At 42.4% G+C, this 21,939-nt stretch overlaps 1 protein-coding gene across 7 annotated transcripts in view; it reads left to right on the top strand.

Annotated features, from left to right (window-relative positions):
• The window catches only part of ARHGEF9 (Cdc42 guanine nucleotide exchange factor 9), a 270,682-nt gene that overhangs the window by 104,101 nt on the left and 144,642 nt on the right, over positions 1 to 21,939 (top strand). Inside the window, exons 1-2 of one of the 7 annotated variants that reach the window (XM_034781033.1) lie at positions 2,695 to 3,380; positions 7,444 to 7,505. The exons of 3 other annotated variants lie outside the window; for them this stretch is intronic. In XM_034781033.1, the coding sequence (XP_034636924.1) occupies positions 7,476 to 7,505 (30 nt within the window). In that variant the 5' untranslated portion in view covers positions 2,695 to 3,380; positions 7,444 to 7,475. Of the gene's footprint in view, positions 1 to 2,694; positions 3,392 to 7,232; positions 7,506 to 21,939 lie in introns of those variants that run through there. 3 more of the 7 variants (XM_034781036.1, XM_034781035.1, XM_034781032.1) reach the window with 3 other exon arrangements.

The raw sequence follows: 21,939 nt of genomic DNA, 5'->3' as shown, positions 1-21,939 counted from the left end.
GAGTGGATGGCCCACAAGGAGTTCAGATTTAGAGTCTGGTGTTCAGCACAAAGAATGACACACTTGAATCTCTTCTCTTGTCCATGCTCCTGCACATTTGTACCCTTTCAAGTCTCCTGCCAAATATTCTGCTGAGCATCAATGTGTTGAGTCACATGGTGGCAATTACTAGATGCCATGTTTGTGAGGTTAGCACACAACACAAGCCCCTAGTGATTCTGTTTGTAGGAAGTAGGGATGAGCGTGAGCCACAAGGTTAGGTTCCAAATCCAAACTCCCCCAGAGTCCAAGGGCATTTGGGTCTGGGATTTTGGTTTGGCCCATTTTAGAGACGGAGACCAGCTGTAAGTTAGGGTTCCTCTCAGTGGTGCAAGTACAGCAGTATGGTCTGGTACGCCGTACCTGTAAGATAGTTATAGCTGGTACTCCGTACTGGAAAGACACAGGAGGAGCAGAATGTGGGGCTGCCTAGCGGCCCCATGCCAACAACTCCACGCCAGAGGACAGGGCTGAGGGCAGGGCTGGGGGTGGTACAGCTACATCAAAGGAGCTGTTGCCGGGAGCCCCGCATTCTCCTTTCGCCATGGCTCTCCCAGGAACTGCAGCGGCGAAAGAAGCAGAATGTGTAGCTCCTCTGGCATGGCTGTATCGCCCCAGCCCTGTCCTCCATCTTACATCACACATAACACAAGCCTACACTTACTCCTGACACACATCAACACAACACAGCACAGCCTACACTTACTCTAGACCTAGTCAGAAAATGGTAAATAGTTTGTAGTCTCAGTCTAGTTCCCAGTAAACAGATGTCCACATCACAGAAACCATTAGCAGCCTCAGCAGAAGCCATAGTGTGAATGAGCCATGGAGCTTGGACTCCCCTCCCACCCCAGAAATACTCCTTCCTTGCCAGGATGGGCTGAGAGTGTGGGGCGAGCTTGCACAGTTACTATCTGGGCTGTACCAATTCTGTGAGCTAAAGATTCAGCACAGTTGTGGGCAACTTGTGGCCTGCGGGCTGCACAAGGCCTGTCAGGGTAATTCACTGACGGGCCACGAGACAGTTTGTTTATATTGATTGTCCACAGGCACGGCCGCCCGCAGCTCCCAATGGCCGCGGTTCGCTGTTCCCGGCCAATGAGAGCTGCGGGAAGCAGCGCGGGCTGCAGGGACTTGCTGGCCGCCGCTTCTCGCAGTTCCCATTGTTCCAGGAATGGTGAACCGCAGCTATTGGGAGCTGCGGGCGGCTATGCTTATGCTTTTTAGATCTAGAGGTCCTGAGTTCAGACCCTGGATATCTCTTCCGCGTCCACGGCAACAGAGGTAACATGCCAACTTAGATCTTGTGATGAGAGAAGATGGCTCAAGGAGGCTTGGGACACATCCACTTAAATTAAAGAGCCTAGCATCTTTCTGAAATCTTGGCAGTTTTTAATTTCAATGAAAACGACACTCATTTGTTGCCCGTCATCCTGGTCTCCATGCATAAACTTCCTGAGTAAATTCTCAAGAGCAGATTTCCTGGAATGCATCGAAGATCAGCCCTGATTTTCACATTTCAGCATGTAAGGCATGTGCATTGGCAGGTTTCTACATTCGTCTTACCCTTACTGCCATCAATCATTTGCTTTTCAGAATTCACTGAGTGTAGAGAGGGGACAGGAACTGGGAAACAAAGTATTGTATATTTATCTTTTAAGGACCTACATGACCTGGAGATGGGGGGAAAGAGAGGGTTGTTTTGTGTTTTTGTTTTCTTAGTGTAGGAATGAACTTTCTGGATGGTTGTAGCATAAATACAATTACTACAACCCCTTTTCCCTTTACTCCATTCTTCTGTACATCTGTGTCCATGGGATTAAGGTATAATTTAGTTCTCTGTGCGGAGAAATCTGTTAGCAATGCAGTACGTGCAGTACCAAGGACAAAGAGATTGTGCCATAAGGTATTTATAATTTGATAGCGTACATGGTGCTGTGCAGAACTGAGAAGAAGAGATAGTCCCTTACTCTTCAAAACATACGGTCTGTTTTTCAGACCCACACTGAGGTTCCAAATGATTGGGTGTGGGTTGCTCCTTCTGACAAGAGGCATAATAAGAGCTCAGCTTCTCTGCCTGTGGCACATAATAGTCTAGTCTCCTGTGGGCTGTAATGCTTTGGTCTCATTTCAGTTGTTGGGTTTGGTGTGCAGGTGGCTGGATGGTGCTGGTGGCCTGTGAGATACAGGAAGTCAGACGAAATGAACCTGTGGTTCCTTCTGGCCTTAAACTCTGTGACGGTGTGATGCTCTTGCCCTCTTATCCATCCCTAAACTGAACAGCCTTCTAAAAATAACAACATCGTTCATCCAAAGATTAAATCCACAATATACATAGTGCCTTGATCAAGTTACACAAGAAGCCAGTGGACTAGAACGCAGGTCGCCTGAGGCACCGGCCTGTGCTCTAACCACTAGACCACACGCTCTGTTACATAAAGTGATGTATTTTCTGAACTGCTTTAAAAGCAGAAGAAACCATCCTGCTCCTCACTGCCATACTAAATGGAAGACTCATTTATGGTTCCAGCTTTTCCTTTGCATTTGACTGACAGCCAAGTTCCCTTCACTGCCTGGTCACTGGAGCTGATTAGTATGCGAAAGGGCCCGCCTCGCATTGAGAGATGCAGCAGCAGCAGCTTGCAGAGCTGTCACACTCACACAGGCTGCTTATCTGCACTGGCTTGACAAATTAAAAAGCAAGCCAGCCAGCAAGAAAGAGAAGGAGAGAGAGAGAGGGGGGAAGAGAAAGAGAGAGAACCTTGCAGCCAGCATTTGCGTTTTTGGTTTTTTTAAAGGAAGGATTTTGCGTCTGAAGTGATCACTGATTGTGATGATGCTTCACTTAGCAGGCTCCAGAATGAGCTAGAGGCAGCAGATAGGGGGATAAACAAACAAACAAAAAGCAGACCAAAACCAAATACCAACCAACAAACCAAACCAGGAACAGTTTTCTCCTTTATTCTAGCATGGTGGATGTATGGACAGTCTTACAGAGCAGAGGTTGACATCTCCAAATCTACCAGCCCCACATCTTGAACACTACAGTGTTCTGCATTGCACCATGACCTTGGATGTTCAAACGGTGGTCGTTTTTGCAGTGATCGTAGTGCTATTGCTTGTGAATGTCATACTCATGTTCTTCCTGGGCACTCGTTAAATGGATTTTTTCTCCTGAGCTGTTGGGGGCTCCTGCCACTAGCAATTCAACAAGAGAGCAAGAGCGAGCGAGAGAGAGAGAGAGAGAGAGAAAGGAGAGAGAGAGAGAGAGAGAAAGAGAGAGAGATTTCTTACTGAGGGGGGAAAACGCACTGAGCTTCAACATGGCCTCGCTGTGATATGTATGACGTTGGTATATTATCTCTCCGTAAATCTTTTGTCATGTCTTGTCTTTTAAGTATGCCTGTAAGTGTAGCTGCTTATTGCCTGGGTTTTAAATGTGATAAATAATCATAATCATTCCTATATCTCTTGGTTACAGATAGCTAGTTACAGCTGTACATACCGAGATAGAAACAGAGTAAAAAAAATTGTTAAAAGAATAAGCATTAGGTGTGTTGTTTTTATTCCTTTAAAAAATATGGACTCCCGTTAAGAACAGAATAGGGATTTTTTGGTCGACATTTCTTGCAAGCGATTAATGTCTAGTGTCTCCGAGAGTAACTGTGTAGGTGCCAGGTGAGAGACGGTGTGTATTTAATTGAATCTAGAGCACTAGCCGTTTTTAAAAGGTGGAGAGAAATCCTAGCTGAGAAATTAATGTTATTAAATCTTTGCTAAAATAACATTCAGCCACAAAAAAGGGAAGAAATTTGATTGATTGATTTATTTCTGTTGCCTTGACAGTCTGACTCGAATACTCAATGTTCAGTCCAGAAGCCTCCAAATTCTATGTTCCCACCAGTTTAGCATAGCTCTTTTCTTTAGACATATAGCAGAGAATGAAACATAACCAGCTGGGCTTTTTTTCTGTTTATGTGTGTTTCATATCTTTGCAGAGTGGGAAGAGATCAGAGATGAAAAGTAATGCATGCTTTGTTTTCCTCTGTTAAAGCAACAGATGCAGGGGTTTTGGGTCTTGTTTTGATTTTTTTCTAAAAATATTAGTTAGGCTCCCTTTTTTTTTTTTTTAATGTACAAATGAAAAATCTTTGCCCATCTCAGGGATAACAGGATTCCAATATGGGCAGTTTTTGGCGACTTCATTTACATTGATTTTCTTGAAAATGAAGTGCTAAGTTACATATTATAGGCTCAATGAGAAAGTGACCACTAGTTCGAGGTCCTTTTGTTAAGAGATGTCCAGAGCAAAATGAAATTGTTTGCAAGCTGGGTCACAGGGTGGTTTTGGAGGTGGGTTTCAATGAACAAAGTTTAGTAGGAATACGAAATGTGCTGGGAAGAGTAATATCTTCTCCATGCAAATATCATACACAGAAGCAGTGTTTCTGTTTGAAATCTTGTCCACTCTTTATTTATTATTTCTGCTACAAGAAAAGATCCAGACTTGCTAAAATAAACAAATAAAAATTAAAAATAATCACAGCCTGTTTTGGGAATGTTTGCGTCTCATGAGAATATTAACTGTGAGTGTATTTCTGTGATAATACAGGCAGTTCGAACTAGCTCCATCTGTCTACATTATTTTTCCTATGTACTCCGTTAGCTGAAATAATACATATCCACAAAGCCATAGATATAGACGTATATAGATATAGACATATACTGTATACACATATATATCCAGATGAATATGTCAGTTACAACTTAAGCAAACAGTTTTATGTATAGTTAAGTGTATAGTTATAGTAAAGTGTCAGATTTTGATATTAAAACAAATGCTGCAAATCTGACACTTTCAAACCTGGCTTTAACTGCAAATACAGAGAAGAAAAAAAAATCACTAGCGTCAAATATTGTAGCATTCAGCCACATAAACCAGCAAGAAATGTTTAATCAATATAGCCAGTTTTAATACATATTTTCTCTATCTATAATACCTCCATAAATTGTGATATAAGCCCATAGCAACAACTCCAGTACCTGCTGGCTGTTTTTCCTTTTACTCACTTGTAGCTACCCATGGAACAGGTGATTGCTTCACTTTACAGAAGACTGAGTGGGTCTTCTTCTAAAAAATCATCATGATGATGGTTTGGATGGCTTAACAAGTAGAATTTGTCTTGTTTTCTGTCTTAGCCATCTGATGTCAATATATGCATGGGTTGGAAAACCTCTTGGAACCAGATTGAATGAACATAGTTGACCATGAAATGGGAATTCTTTGCCTGGGATTTTTCCCCTTAGAAAACTAACAATCAAACAACCCCCCAAAATGATTTGATTTAATAATTTTGAATGGCATAGTTATTTAGAGGAGTAGGTAGGGGAGAAAACACAAAAAACAAAAATCGGGGAAAGAAGCAGAAAGAGCGAAAACTGGTCTTAACTGTCTGATTTTTTTTTTTTAAGGCTAGATTTTGGCATGAAGGTTTCCCTTTAAATAAGATTTCTACAAGGAATGCTTGGTAACTAATGTGTATTTCTGTCTAGCACACTCACATTCCTTAATGCAGAGATTCTGCCTGACATTTTGCATTCTGGAAATGTGTGTGTATATGACAGCCTATGTTAGAGTATGTGTGAGCATGCTAGTATGTGAAAGGTCTGTGTTTGAGTGTGTTAGCTTGTATGCTATAATTTTGATTCCATTATTGGTGCGGTTTTGTATTTTGTGTTGCTAGGGAATTAAAATGGGGGTGCAAGTGTGGAATTAGGGGTGCCAAATGCTACACTCAACTCTAAGAATTGTAGAGTGATCACTGGGTATTGTTCTTTTAATTTCATTTTATTTAAAAATAAATAAATCTGAAACCTGGAAATTGGAAAATAATTTCAATTTAAATCTTGTATTTTATTTACCTGGAGGCTAATGGAATCAAAGAAGGCAGATTTATATGTAACACTGTGAAAATGAAAGTTTGGGAGTAGAAAAGTTTGTGTGTCATTTAAACAATGTTGTTCTTATTGTATAGATAGGGGTTTCTCATAGACTTTTGGATGGGAAGGGAGGAGAAGGGCATTAGAAATGAGTCTATTTTTTCCCCAACCTGTTCATTAAAGGCCACTCTTTCAAATGGCCCTCAACCTAGCCTCTACAATCACGTCTTGGTGATGTTGCAACTGCAATTCCGCATTTAAAAAATATAACATTCAGCCATCTAACTGCCTGATTCTCAGGAGCAATTAGCTAGTTGTCTTTATTTAAAAGAAAGAAATATCACAATATTCCACATTCATGGTCCAAGCCATGACTGCTTGTAATAGAGAAGTGGTGTTGTTTGGGGGTGACAACATGGCTAGATGTCCATGTTTTATTACCTTCACTCTCAAATGATTGCACTTGCAATTTTAGGGCCTGGTCATACAAACACATATGCATATGAGTAGCTTACATACAGGAACTCAATGAGTCTATTCAAGTTACTTACATGTATAAGTGTTTGCAGAGTAAGGGTCCAGAGGCTGGTTTTGTAAATTTGGCCCTTTAAGTCTCTCTTTTCCCTGGATACAAGTAGGGTGTGCTTCACTTTTGTGGGAAAGCTCAAGCCAGAAATAGGGTGAGAGGGGGAAGTTACCTTTTAATTAAAAATAAAAGAGAGAGAGAGAACATCCCTTCTGTAATATGCTGGCCATGAAAATTACCCCCTATTAATCCCATCAAAGCTTTCCATTGACTACTACATATATATGTTACAGCTGGGGTGACTGGAGACCTAACTCACTGTCGGCTTCAGCAGGATTCAATGTTATTTCAAGAAAATGCCTCTGACTGTATCATAGCAACCCCTGTATCACACAGTACATAAAAAGTCCATTCTTCCTAAGCTGAAATCCACCTTCTTAAAGATCCAGGCACCTTTCTAGATAAGGGGAAACGCAGGTGCATATTTTTCCTTTCCGATGCTTCAGAAAAAGCGCATATGTCACCATTATCAGTACTAAACCTAGTATTCTTTCCATTCTTCAATGTGGTTTTAATTCTGATTCTTTAAGGCTAACAAAAGGGATTAAAAAAAAGCTTTTGCCACCCCTCTTGATATTCCTCCCCCCCCCATCCATTTTAAATCTCACATGACAAGTAAAAGGGGACGGGACAGCTCAGAGGTCTCTGACGTGATTGTTCTTTTCTGTCCTGCCATTTGGATTTTACCCTGGGATGGCAGCAGTACAGCATTTGCTTATGCTTTATAGTGAATGAAGAGCTGAGTAGATTCCAGTCCTTTTGTGGGAACGCAGAGGTGCTTTCTCATCCCATAGATGAATGTTGTTAAGAGCTGCATGTTCACCTGACTCCTGCCCCCATCTGTTTGCATAATGTGGTTATATTTCTTTTTGGATCAGGTATTCAGTACACAGCCCAACTGCTGTGTATAATGTCTGAAGGAAAATTGCCAAAAATCCATGTAAGTTTTTTTTTTAATTTGTTAAATTAACAGAACCCATCTCTTCTTTACTGTTCATTTCATTGTATTGTTGTTCTTTTATTTTTATTTAATGAATGCTGGTTGTGATTGGAGATATAGTTCTTAATTCTCTGTATACAGTGCTTGCCTGCTTGCATGTATGCATCTATGTACCTATGACTGTACTGTATTTGTATATTCTATATATTGTTAGTAATGCATCTGGGTAGAGGAGGAGGGGTTGTCTGTATTTTGTATTCACAATGTATATCTTTCTGAACCGAGTATAGTAATTGTATTCATTGTGTATCTCATCTACTGGGATGTTATCCAGGCTACTTTATAAATTGTGTCGTTTGCTCTCTTTCATTTAAGATATTCCTAACTGTACAAAGTTAGGAAGATTAAGGGGAACTATCTAATTATTATCAATAATAATAACTGTGCTGCTGCGGAGAGGATGTGTTTGTCTTGGGGTTACAGCTGGTGACTGGAGGACAGGTGTCCAGGTAGCCATTCCCAACGCTGCCACTGACTTTCTGAGTGGCCTTGGCCAAGTCACTTCACCTCTTTGAGCGTTGGTCTCCCGGGCTGTAAAATTGGGATAATGCTATGTCAGTGGACTATAGTGAGGAACAACAATTAATGTTTTCTCATATCCTAATATGTCATTTGATTGTAATGTATTATTATTCTATTCAATTGGCTGAGCTGTGTGTGGCATTAGTCGGCTAATGGGCGTTTGCCCATACCATACGCAGTTGGATTTAGCATTTTGTTTTAAGGGAATCCTGTTTTGGCCTGTGAGCTGTAGTGATTTATACTTCCAACTAAAAATAGATGCTCCTGGAGGAAGAGCTGCTGAAGAAACCATGAAGGATCTTCTTTTTAATGTGGCTATGAGCTTTTCCCTTAGAGAAAAAAGACTTTATTTTTAATTCTAGAGAACCCTCAGACTGCTGGGCTCTCTGTAACCCTTTCTGTGATCGTTGCCTTCAAAGCATCATGCAGCCTGCTTTTCCAGTTGGAAAAGCACTTTTAGAGTATTGCGTTCTATGTTGTCAGGATCTTCCACTGGGAAGAGGAAGCTTGTGGCAGAAAGTCCTCCAGAGAATTCCCATTGATGAGTGTGTCTTTAGGATCAGGAGGCTTTGTCAATAGAGGATAACCAAAATTAAAGAGAAGCCCGAGGAACTGAAGGAGCTGTGTTTCAAAGGCAGTTAAAGAAAGAGACGTGGATTTGTGATGGCAATACTTAGCATGGTTTATCCGTACTGTATCCTAAAGTACTGTATAAGGTCTTTTAGCTATCTTTATCCCCATTATAAAGATGGGGAAACCAAGACACAGAGAGGTCACAAGATGAGTTAATGGCAGAGTTAGGAATAGAATCAAGGCCTCCTGATTCCCAGTCAAGTGCCTTATCCAATAGTCCGCACTGCCTCCTGAGTGTCAGAGGTGCACTTCAGGTAATCATGAAAAAGTGTGGATGCCTCTTTGAAGCTTATATTAATTTTATCTGAATATTGTTATCTGGAAATATCATGAGAACAGGCTAGATTTTGAGATTTCCAGGATTACCTATTTTCAGTTTGGTAAGGAGTATCTTTCTCACCGCTATTTTGAGATTTCCACTTCTCCTTCTGATAGAATCCAGGAACCATTAATGCATGAAAAAATTAAGTATATGCCCATGCCAGTTTCGGACAATGGAAAATGGTGGCTAAGAGGCTTGTCCGTCCTTAGCCTGAACAGAGACATATGAGTCGATATTACTCAATTGCTGCCTGTGATTGTCTATGTCTGTTCTGAGTTGAAGCCCCTGGCTAACTAAAATATGGGAATGTATTTCCAGCCCATTTCCTCTACTTTCTGGTCCGATTGGCTAAAGGGGCAACTGCTTTTGTAGCCCTGCTGCCCTGCGTCAGTAGGTGGCACTCTTCTTTCTGAGTCAGTACTGAAGCAGTGCCCCAGCTCCCTCGGGGGATGGTGTGCTGCTTGTTCTTTCTATTTTTCTGGCATTCCATATATAAACTTAGGCTCCTGGTAATTTCGAGTCATTAGCTGGCTCATTGCACTTTCATGAGAATAAGTATGTGCTGAGCAAATGTTAGTTTGTATTTTGCCTGCATCAGTTTCCCCTTCAAATTTCAATGTGCTCTGGTATTCTTCACGTCTTGTGCTAAGCTGTCATGTATTGTTGCTGTGCACTGTTGAGCAGCTGCCACAGTCTTCCCCAGAGAGAGCTGCATTTTTGCAGTGGGTGAAGTGATTCATTGCACAGAGTTTGTTAATCTCTTCTAGTGAAACGCACTGCATAAAAGAAAAAAAATAGTTTATTTTCTGCTTGTAAGTACCGCCAGTATCCGTTACCCTCGTTTTCATTATACTTGTGGCAGCCCCATAAGTTGGCCTTTATAAAGAGATGTCTTGCACATAATGATGAGGATAATTGTCATTGAGTTTACAATGTGATAGTTATTCAGGGGGGTATCAAAGTATCTTTTAAATGCCCAGTAGCAAACCTGGAGAATCATATTATTTAAGTAAAAGTCTGTTGATTTATACTTTCTTCCCAATTTCCACCTTGTTTCAAATACGTGGGACATTTCCTGAAAGCAGGTCTCTGTTACTAAGGGGTGAATTTTCTCCAGGGGCAAATTTCTGAATCCATAATCCTGTTTGCGACATTGTAACTGGTTGCTGTAAAAGTGATTGCAATGTCACAAACAGAAGACTTTAGGAGTGGAATCAGCAGAAGAAATATTTTTTTTTTTAAGGAACATAAATCCTAATTTCCTGGGAGATGTCTCTAGTAATTTAAAAAAAAAAAGAGGGGGATGGGGAAAAAACAATCTCCTGCCCAGAATAAATAAATACACATTTGAAATAACAGCAACATAGGGCTTAGTCTTTATTCTGCTAAACTGTGGAGATATTTTGCTGGGAATAGTTGCAGAAAAAGTTTTTGACATCTAAAATGAACCAACTGGGAAAGCAGAATGAAGATTTGCTTGTATCCTTAGAGGATTTTTCAAAGAATTCCTATCGACCAGATTTCCTATGTTAATTTTGATGGCACTGTTCCCTTCTGTTTTAGTTACGGTAATTCTGTTTGTCTGGCAAGATTTATACAAGGGTTGTGTACTGTAATTTCTATTCTGACACTAAATTTATATTTAGGTAATGCTTGCGATCTAAAATTCATTCTCTGTAATTTGATAAGCTACTGATTAGTTTATGTGCTGTTCTCTTTCCTTGCCTAGCTGAGGTGCAGTCACTTTTATTGTGAGCTTGCAAAAGTGTGATTAAGCTTTGGTGATTGTTTTTAATATGCATTCCTGGGCCCAGGAATAATGCGGGTACTTTGATTTTTTTAAGCTTCCATCAACATTTTGTTTAAAAAGCACATACTGTTAGAACGCTTTCTGGATCTGAAAGGAATGTGTTTGAAAGCTTTGGGAAACATCAGTTTCTTTTTAAGGGTAACAGGAATGTTTACACCAATCTGATCTAGAAATGTGCATTGAAATTAAAATTTGTTACCACAGTTTTGTGTGTGTGTGTGTGAAAGAGAGAGAGAGAGAGAGAGAAATACCTGTGTTAACCATATACTAGGGGTGTGTGTGTATATATATATATATATATATATATATATATAGGGAAGAGTAGCACAAGTAGCTTTCCCTCATTTTGTCCCTCGGTAGGACCAGCCACAGTGGGGAGCAGAGATTGTTGCCACTGAGGGGGGATATGGAAGGTGGTGTGGTGTGAGGATGGAGCCTGGGCACTGCTCCTCTCTGTACTGACGAGTGGACTTGGCCTGTGAAGGGAGGAGTGTGCACTCCCAGCATCCTTCCAAATGCAGGCAGGCACTGCTAGGGTGACCAGATGTCCCGATTTTATAGGGACAGTCCCGATATTTGGGGCTTTTTCTTACATGGGTGCCTATTACCCCCCACTCTCTGTCACGATTTTTCACACTTGCTATCTGGTCACCCTAGCACTGCCACTCCACCCACTGTTCCTCTAGAGCCCCACAGGGCTGCCTGGAGGGGAGGAGGGCAAGTGGGGCAAGCCCTGGCCTAGCGGCAGTCCGGGTCTTCGGCGGTGGGGGGCCCTTCAGTCGCTCCGGGTCTTCAGTGGCATTTCGGCGGCAGGTCCTTCAGTGCTGCCGAAGACCCGGAGCGACTGAAGGGCCCCCCGCTGCCAAAATGCCGCCAAAGACCTGGACCGCCACCGCGTGAGTACAAGCGCCACAGCTCCCCTGCTTTGCCCCAGGCCCCCTGAATCCTCTGGCTGGCCCTGGAGCCCCAGGAGGAATCCTGGCTGCATCAACCAAAACTCCTCCAGGGCCACACATGGCAGCGCTGTTACTCACCAACCTTCCAACCCAGACAGTGGCTGAAAGCCACAATCTTGCCTGATTATACACCAGTGCCGAGAGGAGATGGAAGATGAAGGAAGTTATAAGGAATGAAGGTGCTGGAAGAGTTATGGGCCACACATCAGCCTTCCCCATGTGCTGGGCATCACACATGTGCTGGAGAAAAAGGGCTTGCCTCTTGTCACTGGGCCTTGTTTTCAGTGACAGGAGCTTCCTGACTGTGTCAGGCTCAGTGAACTAGGGGCATCAAGTCTCAGGTTTTGAACAGAGTCATCTGTAATTAACAGGGAGAGGCTGCTGTAATTCAAGGGGGGGTTAGGCGACAGCTGGACGGATGTTCGGCCCCTCTGGTTAAGGCTAAATGAATCTCTAGTCCCATAGTGTCCAGTGCCAGATTGCACCAATCTGCTGGAGAGCTGGGATTCTGCAGAGCCATTTGAAAGTCTTTCCTGTTGGATTAAAAAAATTTTAAAAAAGAGAGAAAAGGAGCAGCCCTGGAAGGAGCTAGTTTGTTGTCTTTATGTATGGCTAAATGTGTGACAGGAACAATTAGGAATGATTGTTAAGAGGAGACAGTCCTCTTCTGTGCAAATCGTGAGAGCCCTTTGCAGTTGTTAATAAAAGCTGATTGGAACTGCAACCACCCCACCTTGTCTTAAGGCAACTTTAAAGATTCTCCCTCCCCCCCCAAAAGATCTCCTTAGTGCTCCAGGAAGTGGTGTCGATGACCTAGCACATGGTGCTTTCCTCTCTGAGTCAGTAACGCACCATTAGTCCAGCAGGGATGTACAGGGCACTGTACTGGCTCAGCTTCCATTTTTCTGATGAGACATTTAACTCAGGATTGGACTGCAGCTAGTCATTAAAGCCACTTTAATGGCAGGTATCGCAAGGAGTTGTTAGGGGTGTTTGCTCCAGCGTTCTTGTTATCTTCTTCCCTCCCCTCCCATCCCGCAGTTTCAGTAGGGCATGGTTGTTGTTGTTCACCTCCTGTTTTATAGTGTTGCTGTGTATTGTTAAACAGTTGCTCTGTTTCACCCCAGAAGTGGCTGCCTTTCAGTGATGGTTTAAGTAATCTCTAGGGTCTGTTTTGTGTAACAGTTTGTTAGGTTGCCTCTCTCACATGCGCGCACACACACGTGTATGTGTGTGCATGTATGTATATATCTGTAAGTGTGTGTGTGCGTTTCCCGATATGGTTTGAGAAATATGAGGCAGTGGCAAGGCAAGTGCATGTTACATAATCTTTGGGAGTGAAGAAAACATTGTTGCAATTCATTAGGAGGCAGGCCTTCTGCAGGCAGCATTTGTTAGCATCATTTAACCATTGATGTGTGTAGTTCTGCCAACTGGCCATGTTTTTGTCATATACAGTTGTGTCTGATTTGAAAATCTGGTTCCACCAGCCTTTGGTTTTGTTATATTTTTAAAGTAAATAATAATAATAATAATAATAATTAATAATAGCAAAATCTCAGAATGAGGATGATGGGTCTTCCTTTGCTTTATGTGTCGCCTGCAAGGAATCTTTCTTCCCCCTTCCCTGGCTCCGTTCTCTTTAAAATCGCTGTGCCTCAAGAAATCAGACACAAATGTGGCTTGAAATAAATATTGCACCCCTCCCCCTATCTCTCACATGCTCTCACCCACCCATCCGCCTACACACGAATGGGAGAATGAAATCAACATCTACTTTTAGCCAGAGCCTTATGGCTCTGCAAGCTGATTTTAGACTCTTTTCCCCAGCATTGTGGCTGTGGTTGATGTATATATGAATGGTAAAATAGGAGAGGATTTGAATACAGTATTAATTGGCTCTGCAGTCTTAAGAGTGTCCCTCTGGACCCAGAGGGAGTAACGCCGACATATGCAGCGAACAGAAGAGTATTCAAAGAGGATGGGGCAGTTTCTTTCTTGTTCAGTAAGCATTGAGAACTGGGGGAAGCATCATCAGTTAGATGGAACTAGGGGAGTGGGAACAAACAGCAAATAAGAGGAATCTGGATTGAGTGAAACAGGAGTAAATAAGAGAATCTGAATTCTTCTTCCATACAAAAGGGCTTGTATCCAGCTGCTTATATGTTACAGCATCTCTGCACTCTCCTCTCTCAGTATATCCAAAGGGAAGAGGAGGAGGAGCAGCAGGGCATTGGGCAGGAAATTGAAAATGTGACTTAAACTCTTAGTCTTTCCATGCCTCAGTTTCTCTATTTGTATAAGAGAGGTTGTAATATTTACCTTCCTCACAGGGGGCTATGCAGCTTAATTCGAATATGTCTGTAAGATGCTTTATGGGCCTCGAAAAGGAGGAGGTGCTAAAGAAGTAAAAACGTGTGATCGCTTATTTATTTTTCATTTACCCAGTAAAAAGAAAAGATCTCAAACTGTTTTCATCTCCCAAGGCATGGCAGATATATCTACTGGGATTAAGCTGGCAGTTGCCTTTTGAGTGAAGTGAATAACTCTATATTGCTTTTAAAAATCAAAGCTCTCCACAGGGAGGTAGGAAATTACCACACTGGCTCAGACCAGTGGTCCCTCTGGTTGAGTATCCTGTCTCTGACAGTGGCCAGTACCAGACATGTCAGAGAAAGATGCAACTAACTCCATTGCTGATAATGGTGGAGTAACCTGCCTACAGGGGTGTTCCTTTCTGACCCCTGCTAGTTAGCTGGTGGGTGATGCCCTGAAGCATGAGTGTTTATAGCCTTTGTATTTCTAAAAACGATCTTCTGTAATGTAACCGTGGATGTTCTTGTTATTGGTTAGGGAATAATGGGCTACAGTCCTTTAGTATTGTATTTAGAAATATAGAATCATAGAATATCAGAGTTGGAAGGGACCTCAGGAAGTCATCTAGTCCAACCCTCTGCTCAAAGTAGGACCAATCCCCAGACAGATTTTTGCCCCAGATCCCTAAATGGTCCTAAATGAATAAATAAATAAAACTATAGATACCCATCCAGTGCTCTAGGTGCCTTGCCCATTATAGGAAAAGGCATAAAGCACTGGAGTGGGACTCCAGAGACCGGGTTCTGCCATTGGCCTGTTGAGTGACCTTGAGCAAGTCATGTCCCCTTTCTATGGCTTAATTTCCCCATCTGTAAAATCAGGATAATGATACTGACCTTCCTTTGTAAAGTGCTTGGAGATCTACCAATGGCAAGCACTACATAGAGCAAAGTATTACATTCATTATTGTCATTAACATGAACTAAGGATTGACCATAATTGTCTCCACCTCAGACCACACTCTCCTCAAAAGCCTGGGAGAAAATGGGTAAAACACAGGCTTTGGAGCGGACCACGAAGGTTAGCAAATTGTGAGGGGTGAGGTGGTGAGCTCTGAAATCAAGGCCTCACCCTCCCACTTCCCACCCCACAGAAGATACCCGGCCAATAGCTTTCTCCCATTTATACTGTGTGAGCTCCAGGTTGAGCACCTTTGCTGATCTCATTTGTGTCAGTCTGTCCCGGGGAGAGAGGCAGATTCCCAGACCCTTTAGTGCTTCATAGTTATGAGCAACACTTGAATGCCACCTGGAGGCTTAATAAAAGGTGTGGTCCAAATTCATCCCTAATGTAACTCGGCTGATTTCAGTGGAGCTACAAAAGGAATATATTTGGTCCCAAAGGTTTTGAGTGTGCACTGCCAATGTGCAAATATTAGACTATACATGGTATTATTCGCATACACAAAAAATGTTTTAAACGGCATTTATCTAGAGCAGTGGTTCCCAAACTGGGGTTCGTGAAATGTTACAGGGGGTTCTCAGGAAAAAATTCCCTAATGGCGGACAGAGCTGTCCCTAGGGACCTCAGGCACCATGGGGCCAGCAGCCCGGAGCCCCTGGACTTCCAAGAGCTAAGCAGATCAAAGCAAGCATATCTATCACACTGAAGAGATTTAAACTTCAAGACTCCTTATAAGAAATGGAAAGGGGGGTAGATATTTTTTGCTGTTTTTAAAATTAAATAGGCAGCTAGTATTGTTTTTAAAAATATTATGAAGAACAAGTTTAAGCTTTGTTGTAACATGCGTTGTTTGCCTGGACTGCTCAAGACCTGAATGCTTGTGTAGAAGGAACTCTGTAAGTTGTCTTCTTAAATACCTTCATGCTTGTTTCACATCTGATACTCCTTGATGAAACATAGGAGCCTTGTCTTATAACAGGCTTATTCAAAGTGATACAAGCTACGAAAGTGAGATCTTGGAAGAGTGTTGCCGTTTTCATAATGTAATAAGAATACTGTCATGATAAATAATAATTAATAATAAATAGTGTGTAATAAGCATGTCATAAAAACAAATTTTATATTTCCAAGATCACTGCTTTTATAATTTATACTCAGGTAAAGTTGAAAATCCCTGGAAATATTTATTTTTAGGAGGGGGTTCGCGAGACTTGATATTTTAGTGAAAGGGGTTCACAGGTTGTTAAAGTTTGGGAACCACTGATCTAGAGCCTCTCTGTTTCTGTCTATTTAAAGCCTTCAGTCTGCATTCAGGCAGTTCAGGATCTTTTTTTTAAATATTGTGAATTAATAAAATTACTCTTTTATTATTAATTGATCAAAATTAGCACGTGCTTCTCTAATGCCTTTGGACGTACTTCCCAAACATTAATGAAATAAGCTGCATTATGTATGGATATCTATATCTAGGCTTGGTAGAATTCCATTATTATTTTCTGATAATTTTGACAGATAACATCAATGTTTATTTTCAAGCTTTTAAATATTTTTTATTGATTTAAATTTTCACAGTTGCGCAAAATTATGGGTTTTAGCCTTTGACATTTTTTATATGTACACCTCTACCCCGATATAACACGACCCAATATAACACGAATTTGGATATAACGCGGTAAAGCAGTGCTCCAGGGGGGTGGGTCTGCGCACTCAGGTGGATCAAAGCAAGTTCAGTATAACGCAGTTTCACCTATAATGCGGTAAGATTTTTTGGCTCCCGAGGACAACGTTATATCGGGGTAGAGGTGTATTTAAAATTTCAGAGTTGTGGGGAATTATGGTGGGGAGGGGCAGGTATATTAGACAATAATTATTTAATGACTGTAGATGTTGAGATTCAAAAAGTTAAAGCTTTATAACCATTAAAACACAAATTATCAACATCACATGTAAAAATATACAAAATAAATATCCTTGAATCAAATTCGAATAAGCTCTCAACCAGCATTTTTCTTACTTTGTCTATCTAAATTTCGATTCTCATCGATGGAAATATTTTTTTAGCAGTGTGTGTGTGTATGGTGAAATTGACATTTACCAACAAAAATCTAACCTGTCCAAGCCTATCCGTAATGAAAAAAATAACCTTGATTTTTTACTGATCTCTTGTGGCATCTGAAATGGGTACAAGCGCAAAGCTATACAGGGTGACCAGCAAAGCCCTTTCCTCCAAATACATTAGTAAAACACATGCTAAGCCTAGGCTCTCGATGCTCAATTGAGCAGCTCAAAAGTGACCCACACTAGCATAGCCCTGCTGTGGACCACTGGTAAACTCTTCTGCTGTTTCTTTAACCTGACACAAGCTTGTCTGTAGTTAGCTGTACCCGGGACCAGGCAATGTAATGTAACTATTTTTGCTCAGGGCCATAAACTCTCACACCATCTCCTGCCTCCTAAAAGTTTATCTTCCCAGTGCAGGGGGAGAGAATGTCACTTGTCACTTCCTTTTGGATAAAATTCTTCTTTGGCTCGAAAATGCTCAGCCCAGCCTGTTGCAGGTCTCTTCAGGGTGAAGGAATCACAAGAGCCTGCCAAAAATAAGTCAGACGTGTGCATGCAAAATAGCGTCAACACAGCTGCTAGGTGTAAGGGGGGGTTGTGGGTTTTTTGTTTGTGGAAGACTGCATCATTTTAATTGCCTAATCAAAAGCAGTATTTTTAATACCACCCATTTGTTCAGTGCCTGACTGTATCCCAGCATAAGGACTATGGAGCACTGTACTTATAGATATTTTAGGCCTGGCCTTAAGCTCTAGCTAGTGGCATAATCTGACTTCCTCCTTCACATACTTTGTCTTAGATCTCCAATGAGCAATCATGTAATCATAGGAGTTCGAGGTGGAAAAGTCCTATCTGATCAGGAGCTGCGCTGCTCTTTGGTGCTGGAGACCTCATCTCCTCCCAGCAACCCAGCTTCCTGGTGCGTGATGTTTAGGTTTCATGTAGGCCACAGACTGGTTCTTCCTGGACAGACATTTTAGAACTTTTATATTTGATGATCCAGTCCATCTCCCTGCCAAAGCAAAATTGTTCCCTAGAGCTCATTAGCTGGTGCTTTGTATGTCTGGGACGTTTAGCACTTCCCTTGGATGGATAAATATCCCAGTGTCACTTTTCTTGAAATTCCCTTTTTTCTTCCCATCTCCACTGCAGTCAGTTTCACCTGTTTTCTTTCCCCCTCGGCTCTTGCTGATATTCCATGGCTTTTCTGGATAATAACAATACTTGACCTCTTTCACTGCAATATCTCAAAATATTTTACCAAAAAAGAATTCATTAAAAGCCTGTGAGGTAGGTCAATACCATAGTATTGTCCCTATTGGACAGGTGGGGAACCAGGGGCATGGAAGAAGTTAAGTGCCTTGCACAGTGTCACATAAGGCTTAATTCTGCTACATGCTGAGCACTTCCTCAAAGTTCCTGGAAACACCCTGAGCTCAATAGGGGATCAGAGTATTTGCAGAAACCAGAACCTCAGCACCAGAACCCAGACCACCTGACTACCAGTCTCATGTGAGGGTATATTATTATTATTATTATTTATTATTTCTATTATCATGCACCAGGGTCCCATTGTGCTAGGCGCTGTTAACCACTGGAGCTCAAAGCCAGGTCAGTCAGAATAAGCATATGAAATTTGGGATGCTTATAAGTTGGGGGAGGGATAGCTCGGTGGTTTGAGCATTGGCCTGCTAAACCTAGGGTTGTGAGTTCAATCCTTGGGGGGGCACTTAGGGATCTGGGGCAAAATCAGTACTTGGTCCTGCTAGTGAAGGCAGGGGGCTGGGCTTGATGTCCCTTCCAGTTCTAGGAGATAGGATATCTCCAAATATATTAGAACAAGAAGCAATGGGCTTAAACTGCAGCAAGGGAGGTTTAGGTTGGACATTAGGAAAAAGTTCCTAACTGTCAGGGTGGTTAAACACTGGAATAAATTGCCTAGGGAGGTTGTGGAATCTCCATCTCTGGAGATATTTAAGAATAGGTTAGATAAATGTCTATCAGGGATGGTCTAGACAGTATTTGGTCCTGCCATGAGGGCAGGGGACTGGACTCGATGACCTCTCAAGGTCCCTTCCACTCCTAGAATCTATGAATAAAACCCTATGCATCTATTACAGTGAACTGGGGACTCACGAAAACTGGCTTTCCAGTGAGATGTCTGATATTGTTATCAATGTCTTGGCCAGAAATCCGACCTGACCAACCATCTTCCACACTATTTTGATATGACCACCCCCGTGGATCAAGGGCAGGGGCGGCTCTATGTATTTTGCCACCCCAAGCACGACAGTCAGGCGGCTTTCAGCGGCGCGCCTGCAGGAGGTCTGCCGGTCCCACGGCTTTGGCGTACCCGCTGCCGAATTGCCGCCGAAGTCGCGGGACTGGCGGACCTCCTGCAGGCGCGTCGCCGAAGGCTCCCTGACTGCCACCCCACAGTGACCGGCTGGCTGCCACTCGCGGCTTGCCGCCCCAGGCACGTGCTTGGTGCGCTGGTGCCTGGAGCCGCCCCTGATCAAGGGGGAAGAAGTGAAGGAACTTCTCCTCTTGGAGGGACAGTTCCTTTCCTTACCAGCTCCCAGGATGAGGCAGTTGTGTGATGTCCCATACACAGAGCTCATGGCAAAGCAACAAGATTGCCCTCAGTGACTTGCTTCTCATTGGGAGCCTGATTCTGCTCTCCATACTCACATGGAATAGTACCTTGCTCTTCAAATGGTCCCACTGAACTGTCTCAGAGTAATATCCTAATCTGTGAGAGTAAGGAGAACAGGATTGGGCCTCATAGAGATTCAACCTGAAAGTGTCCTTTAAACCTTTTCAGAAAAGGCAAGGCTGTGTTTATATTGTTCATGAGTAACCTACCGTATTTGATCTGCTTCACTTTTATTGGCAGGAATCAGAAAATTGGATAGAAGAGTTTTCTTTGCCAGAGGCATATGACAAGGGCATCATTGGGGTACAGGGTGGCTCGCTGAACAGATGCCTCTATAGATAAATGCATTAACTGCTCCATGCGTCTTCTCAGTAGCCATTTTCAGTGCTTGCAGTGGCAATCTTTGCCATTGGCAAACTATAAATAGGGAGATGTAATAAGGGAGAATAAGCTGCCCACAGCAGAATCCTTGTGTTAATAAAACATAAAGATGGATGGATGCAGAACAGCTTGGCTTGAAGAAGGGGAAAAAAAGAAAAGAAAGCTATAAACCATGGACTAGTTGATAATATTTAAAAGCATAAAAGGATCATGCAAGTCAAGAAACTTAAACAACCAAAAAATCTGAAATGAAGACCAGTAACCTTTTTATGGCACCGTATAAGTCATTTTAATTGCAAGTCATCTAGAAATCTATTTGAGGTAAGAAATCAATTCAGCGTTGTAAAGTAGAGTGCGAGGGCCAGTGAATAAGAGTCAGGATCCCACATGTTTATGACTGTCTGGCTCTTTGTTTTCAGTTTCCTTCCAAGTGTTATTTTCATTCCTTCTTCCTTCCAACCTGCCAGAGAAGATACCCTCCTAGGTAGGTTGGGGGTTGAGTGAAGTGATCTGGTGCCTTCCTCAATGGCTTGGCTCTTTTACCTTCTCTAAAGAGAAGGCTTAGGGTTTTGGTGCTGGTGAGCTCCATGGTGAAAACTGCCAAGGTGATCAGTGCTGCTGCAATGCAGAGGTTTGTGAGAGGGGTGAAGTTTGTGCAGGGACCACCTACTTATGTCCCAACCTGGGTGGGATGCTATTCATTGAGATTTCTGTGGAATGATCCTGATTTTGCAGGGGACTATCTCACATTTTGTAAGCTAAGCTGCTCTGGTCAAGATGGAGCATTGCATACTGGGATCAGGTCCCCATAGGCAGCACCTCTGTATCAACTATGTAACAATGAGCCATAGTGTAAAAATTACTATGACCACCTATGTTTTAAACATCTGTCTGTCTGTCTATCTCACACTCATCATTGTAATATCTGAGCACCTAACTAGATTCCAAATACTTAATCCAGCATAAAGAACCCATTGAAGTCATCGAGAGTTGAGGGCTCTCTGAATCTTGCAGGTTAGGGATAGCTGTTATTGCTCGAATTAGGTAACATGTTTAATGACGATGGTGAGACCCATTCACAAGAGTCTCCTGAAAGGCCAGTATGAGGCACCTGACATTTCCTCCTGTTCTGTAATGTTTGCGAAGGATGCATTGCTTTGTTTCCTTTTCTGTCATCGTCATTCAAAACTGCCACAGCTGATTTGCATTTGATCCAATTCTTGCAGCATCATTGCTGGCAAGCGTCGTGCATAGAATGGAACATTGGAGCATGTACGGCAATGCTCAGGGCTGCTACCAGGCTACCTGCAGTGGTGAGAAAGTGGCCTTAGCCTGCTGGGAGGCAGACTGTGCTTAGCTGAGCTTCGCCCCACAGCTCAACGTGAGTTTTTTAAAAAGCAAAATGTTTTTACAGCCTATTGTTTTCCTAAATAAAAAGCTGCCCAGGGGCACTTTGTGATTGGATTAACAGAGTTCTAAGAGGCATTCCCCATGGACTTTAACAGGATTCATGGAGCTAAGAACCCCACACCCTGCCTTCAAAGCATCCCTATAATATTATCTCTCTCTGTCTCCTGTTAAAGTCTGTCATTAAATGTAAACTGGGTTTAAATGAGCACTGAGAGAGCAACAAAATACAGGCGTGGGGTGTTGTCTTCAACTCAAAAGGATGCCAAGGGAGATGCTGTTCCTCGATGTGGCTTCTGGAACAACACACATCTGTTCTGAAGTCAGGTTTCACCAGCAGTGGCAGG

The sequence above is a fragment of the Trachemys scripta genome, chromosome 9, assembly GCF_013100865.1.
Source record: "Trachemys scripta elegans isolate TJP31775 chromosome 9, CAS_Tse_1.0, whole genome shotgun sequence".
NCBI lineage: Eukaryota > Metazoa > Chordata > Testudines > Emydidae > Trachemys > Trachemys scripta.
This window is presented reverse-complemented; position numbering and strand designations above follow the sequence as displayed.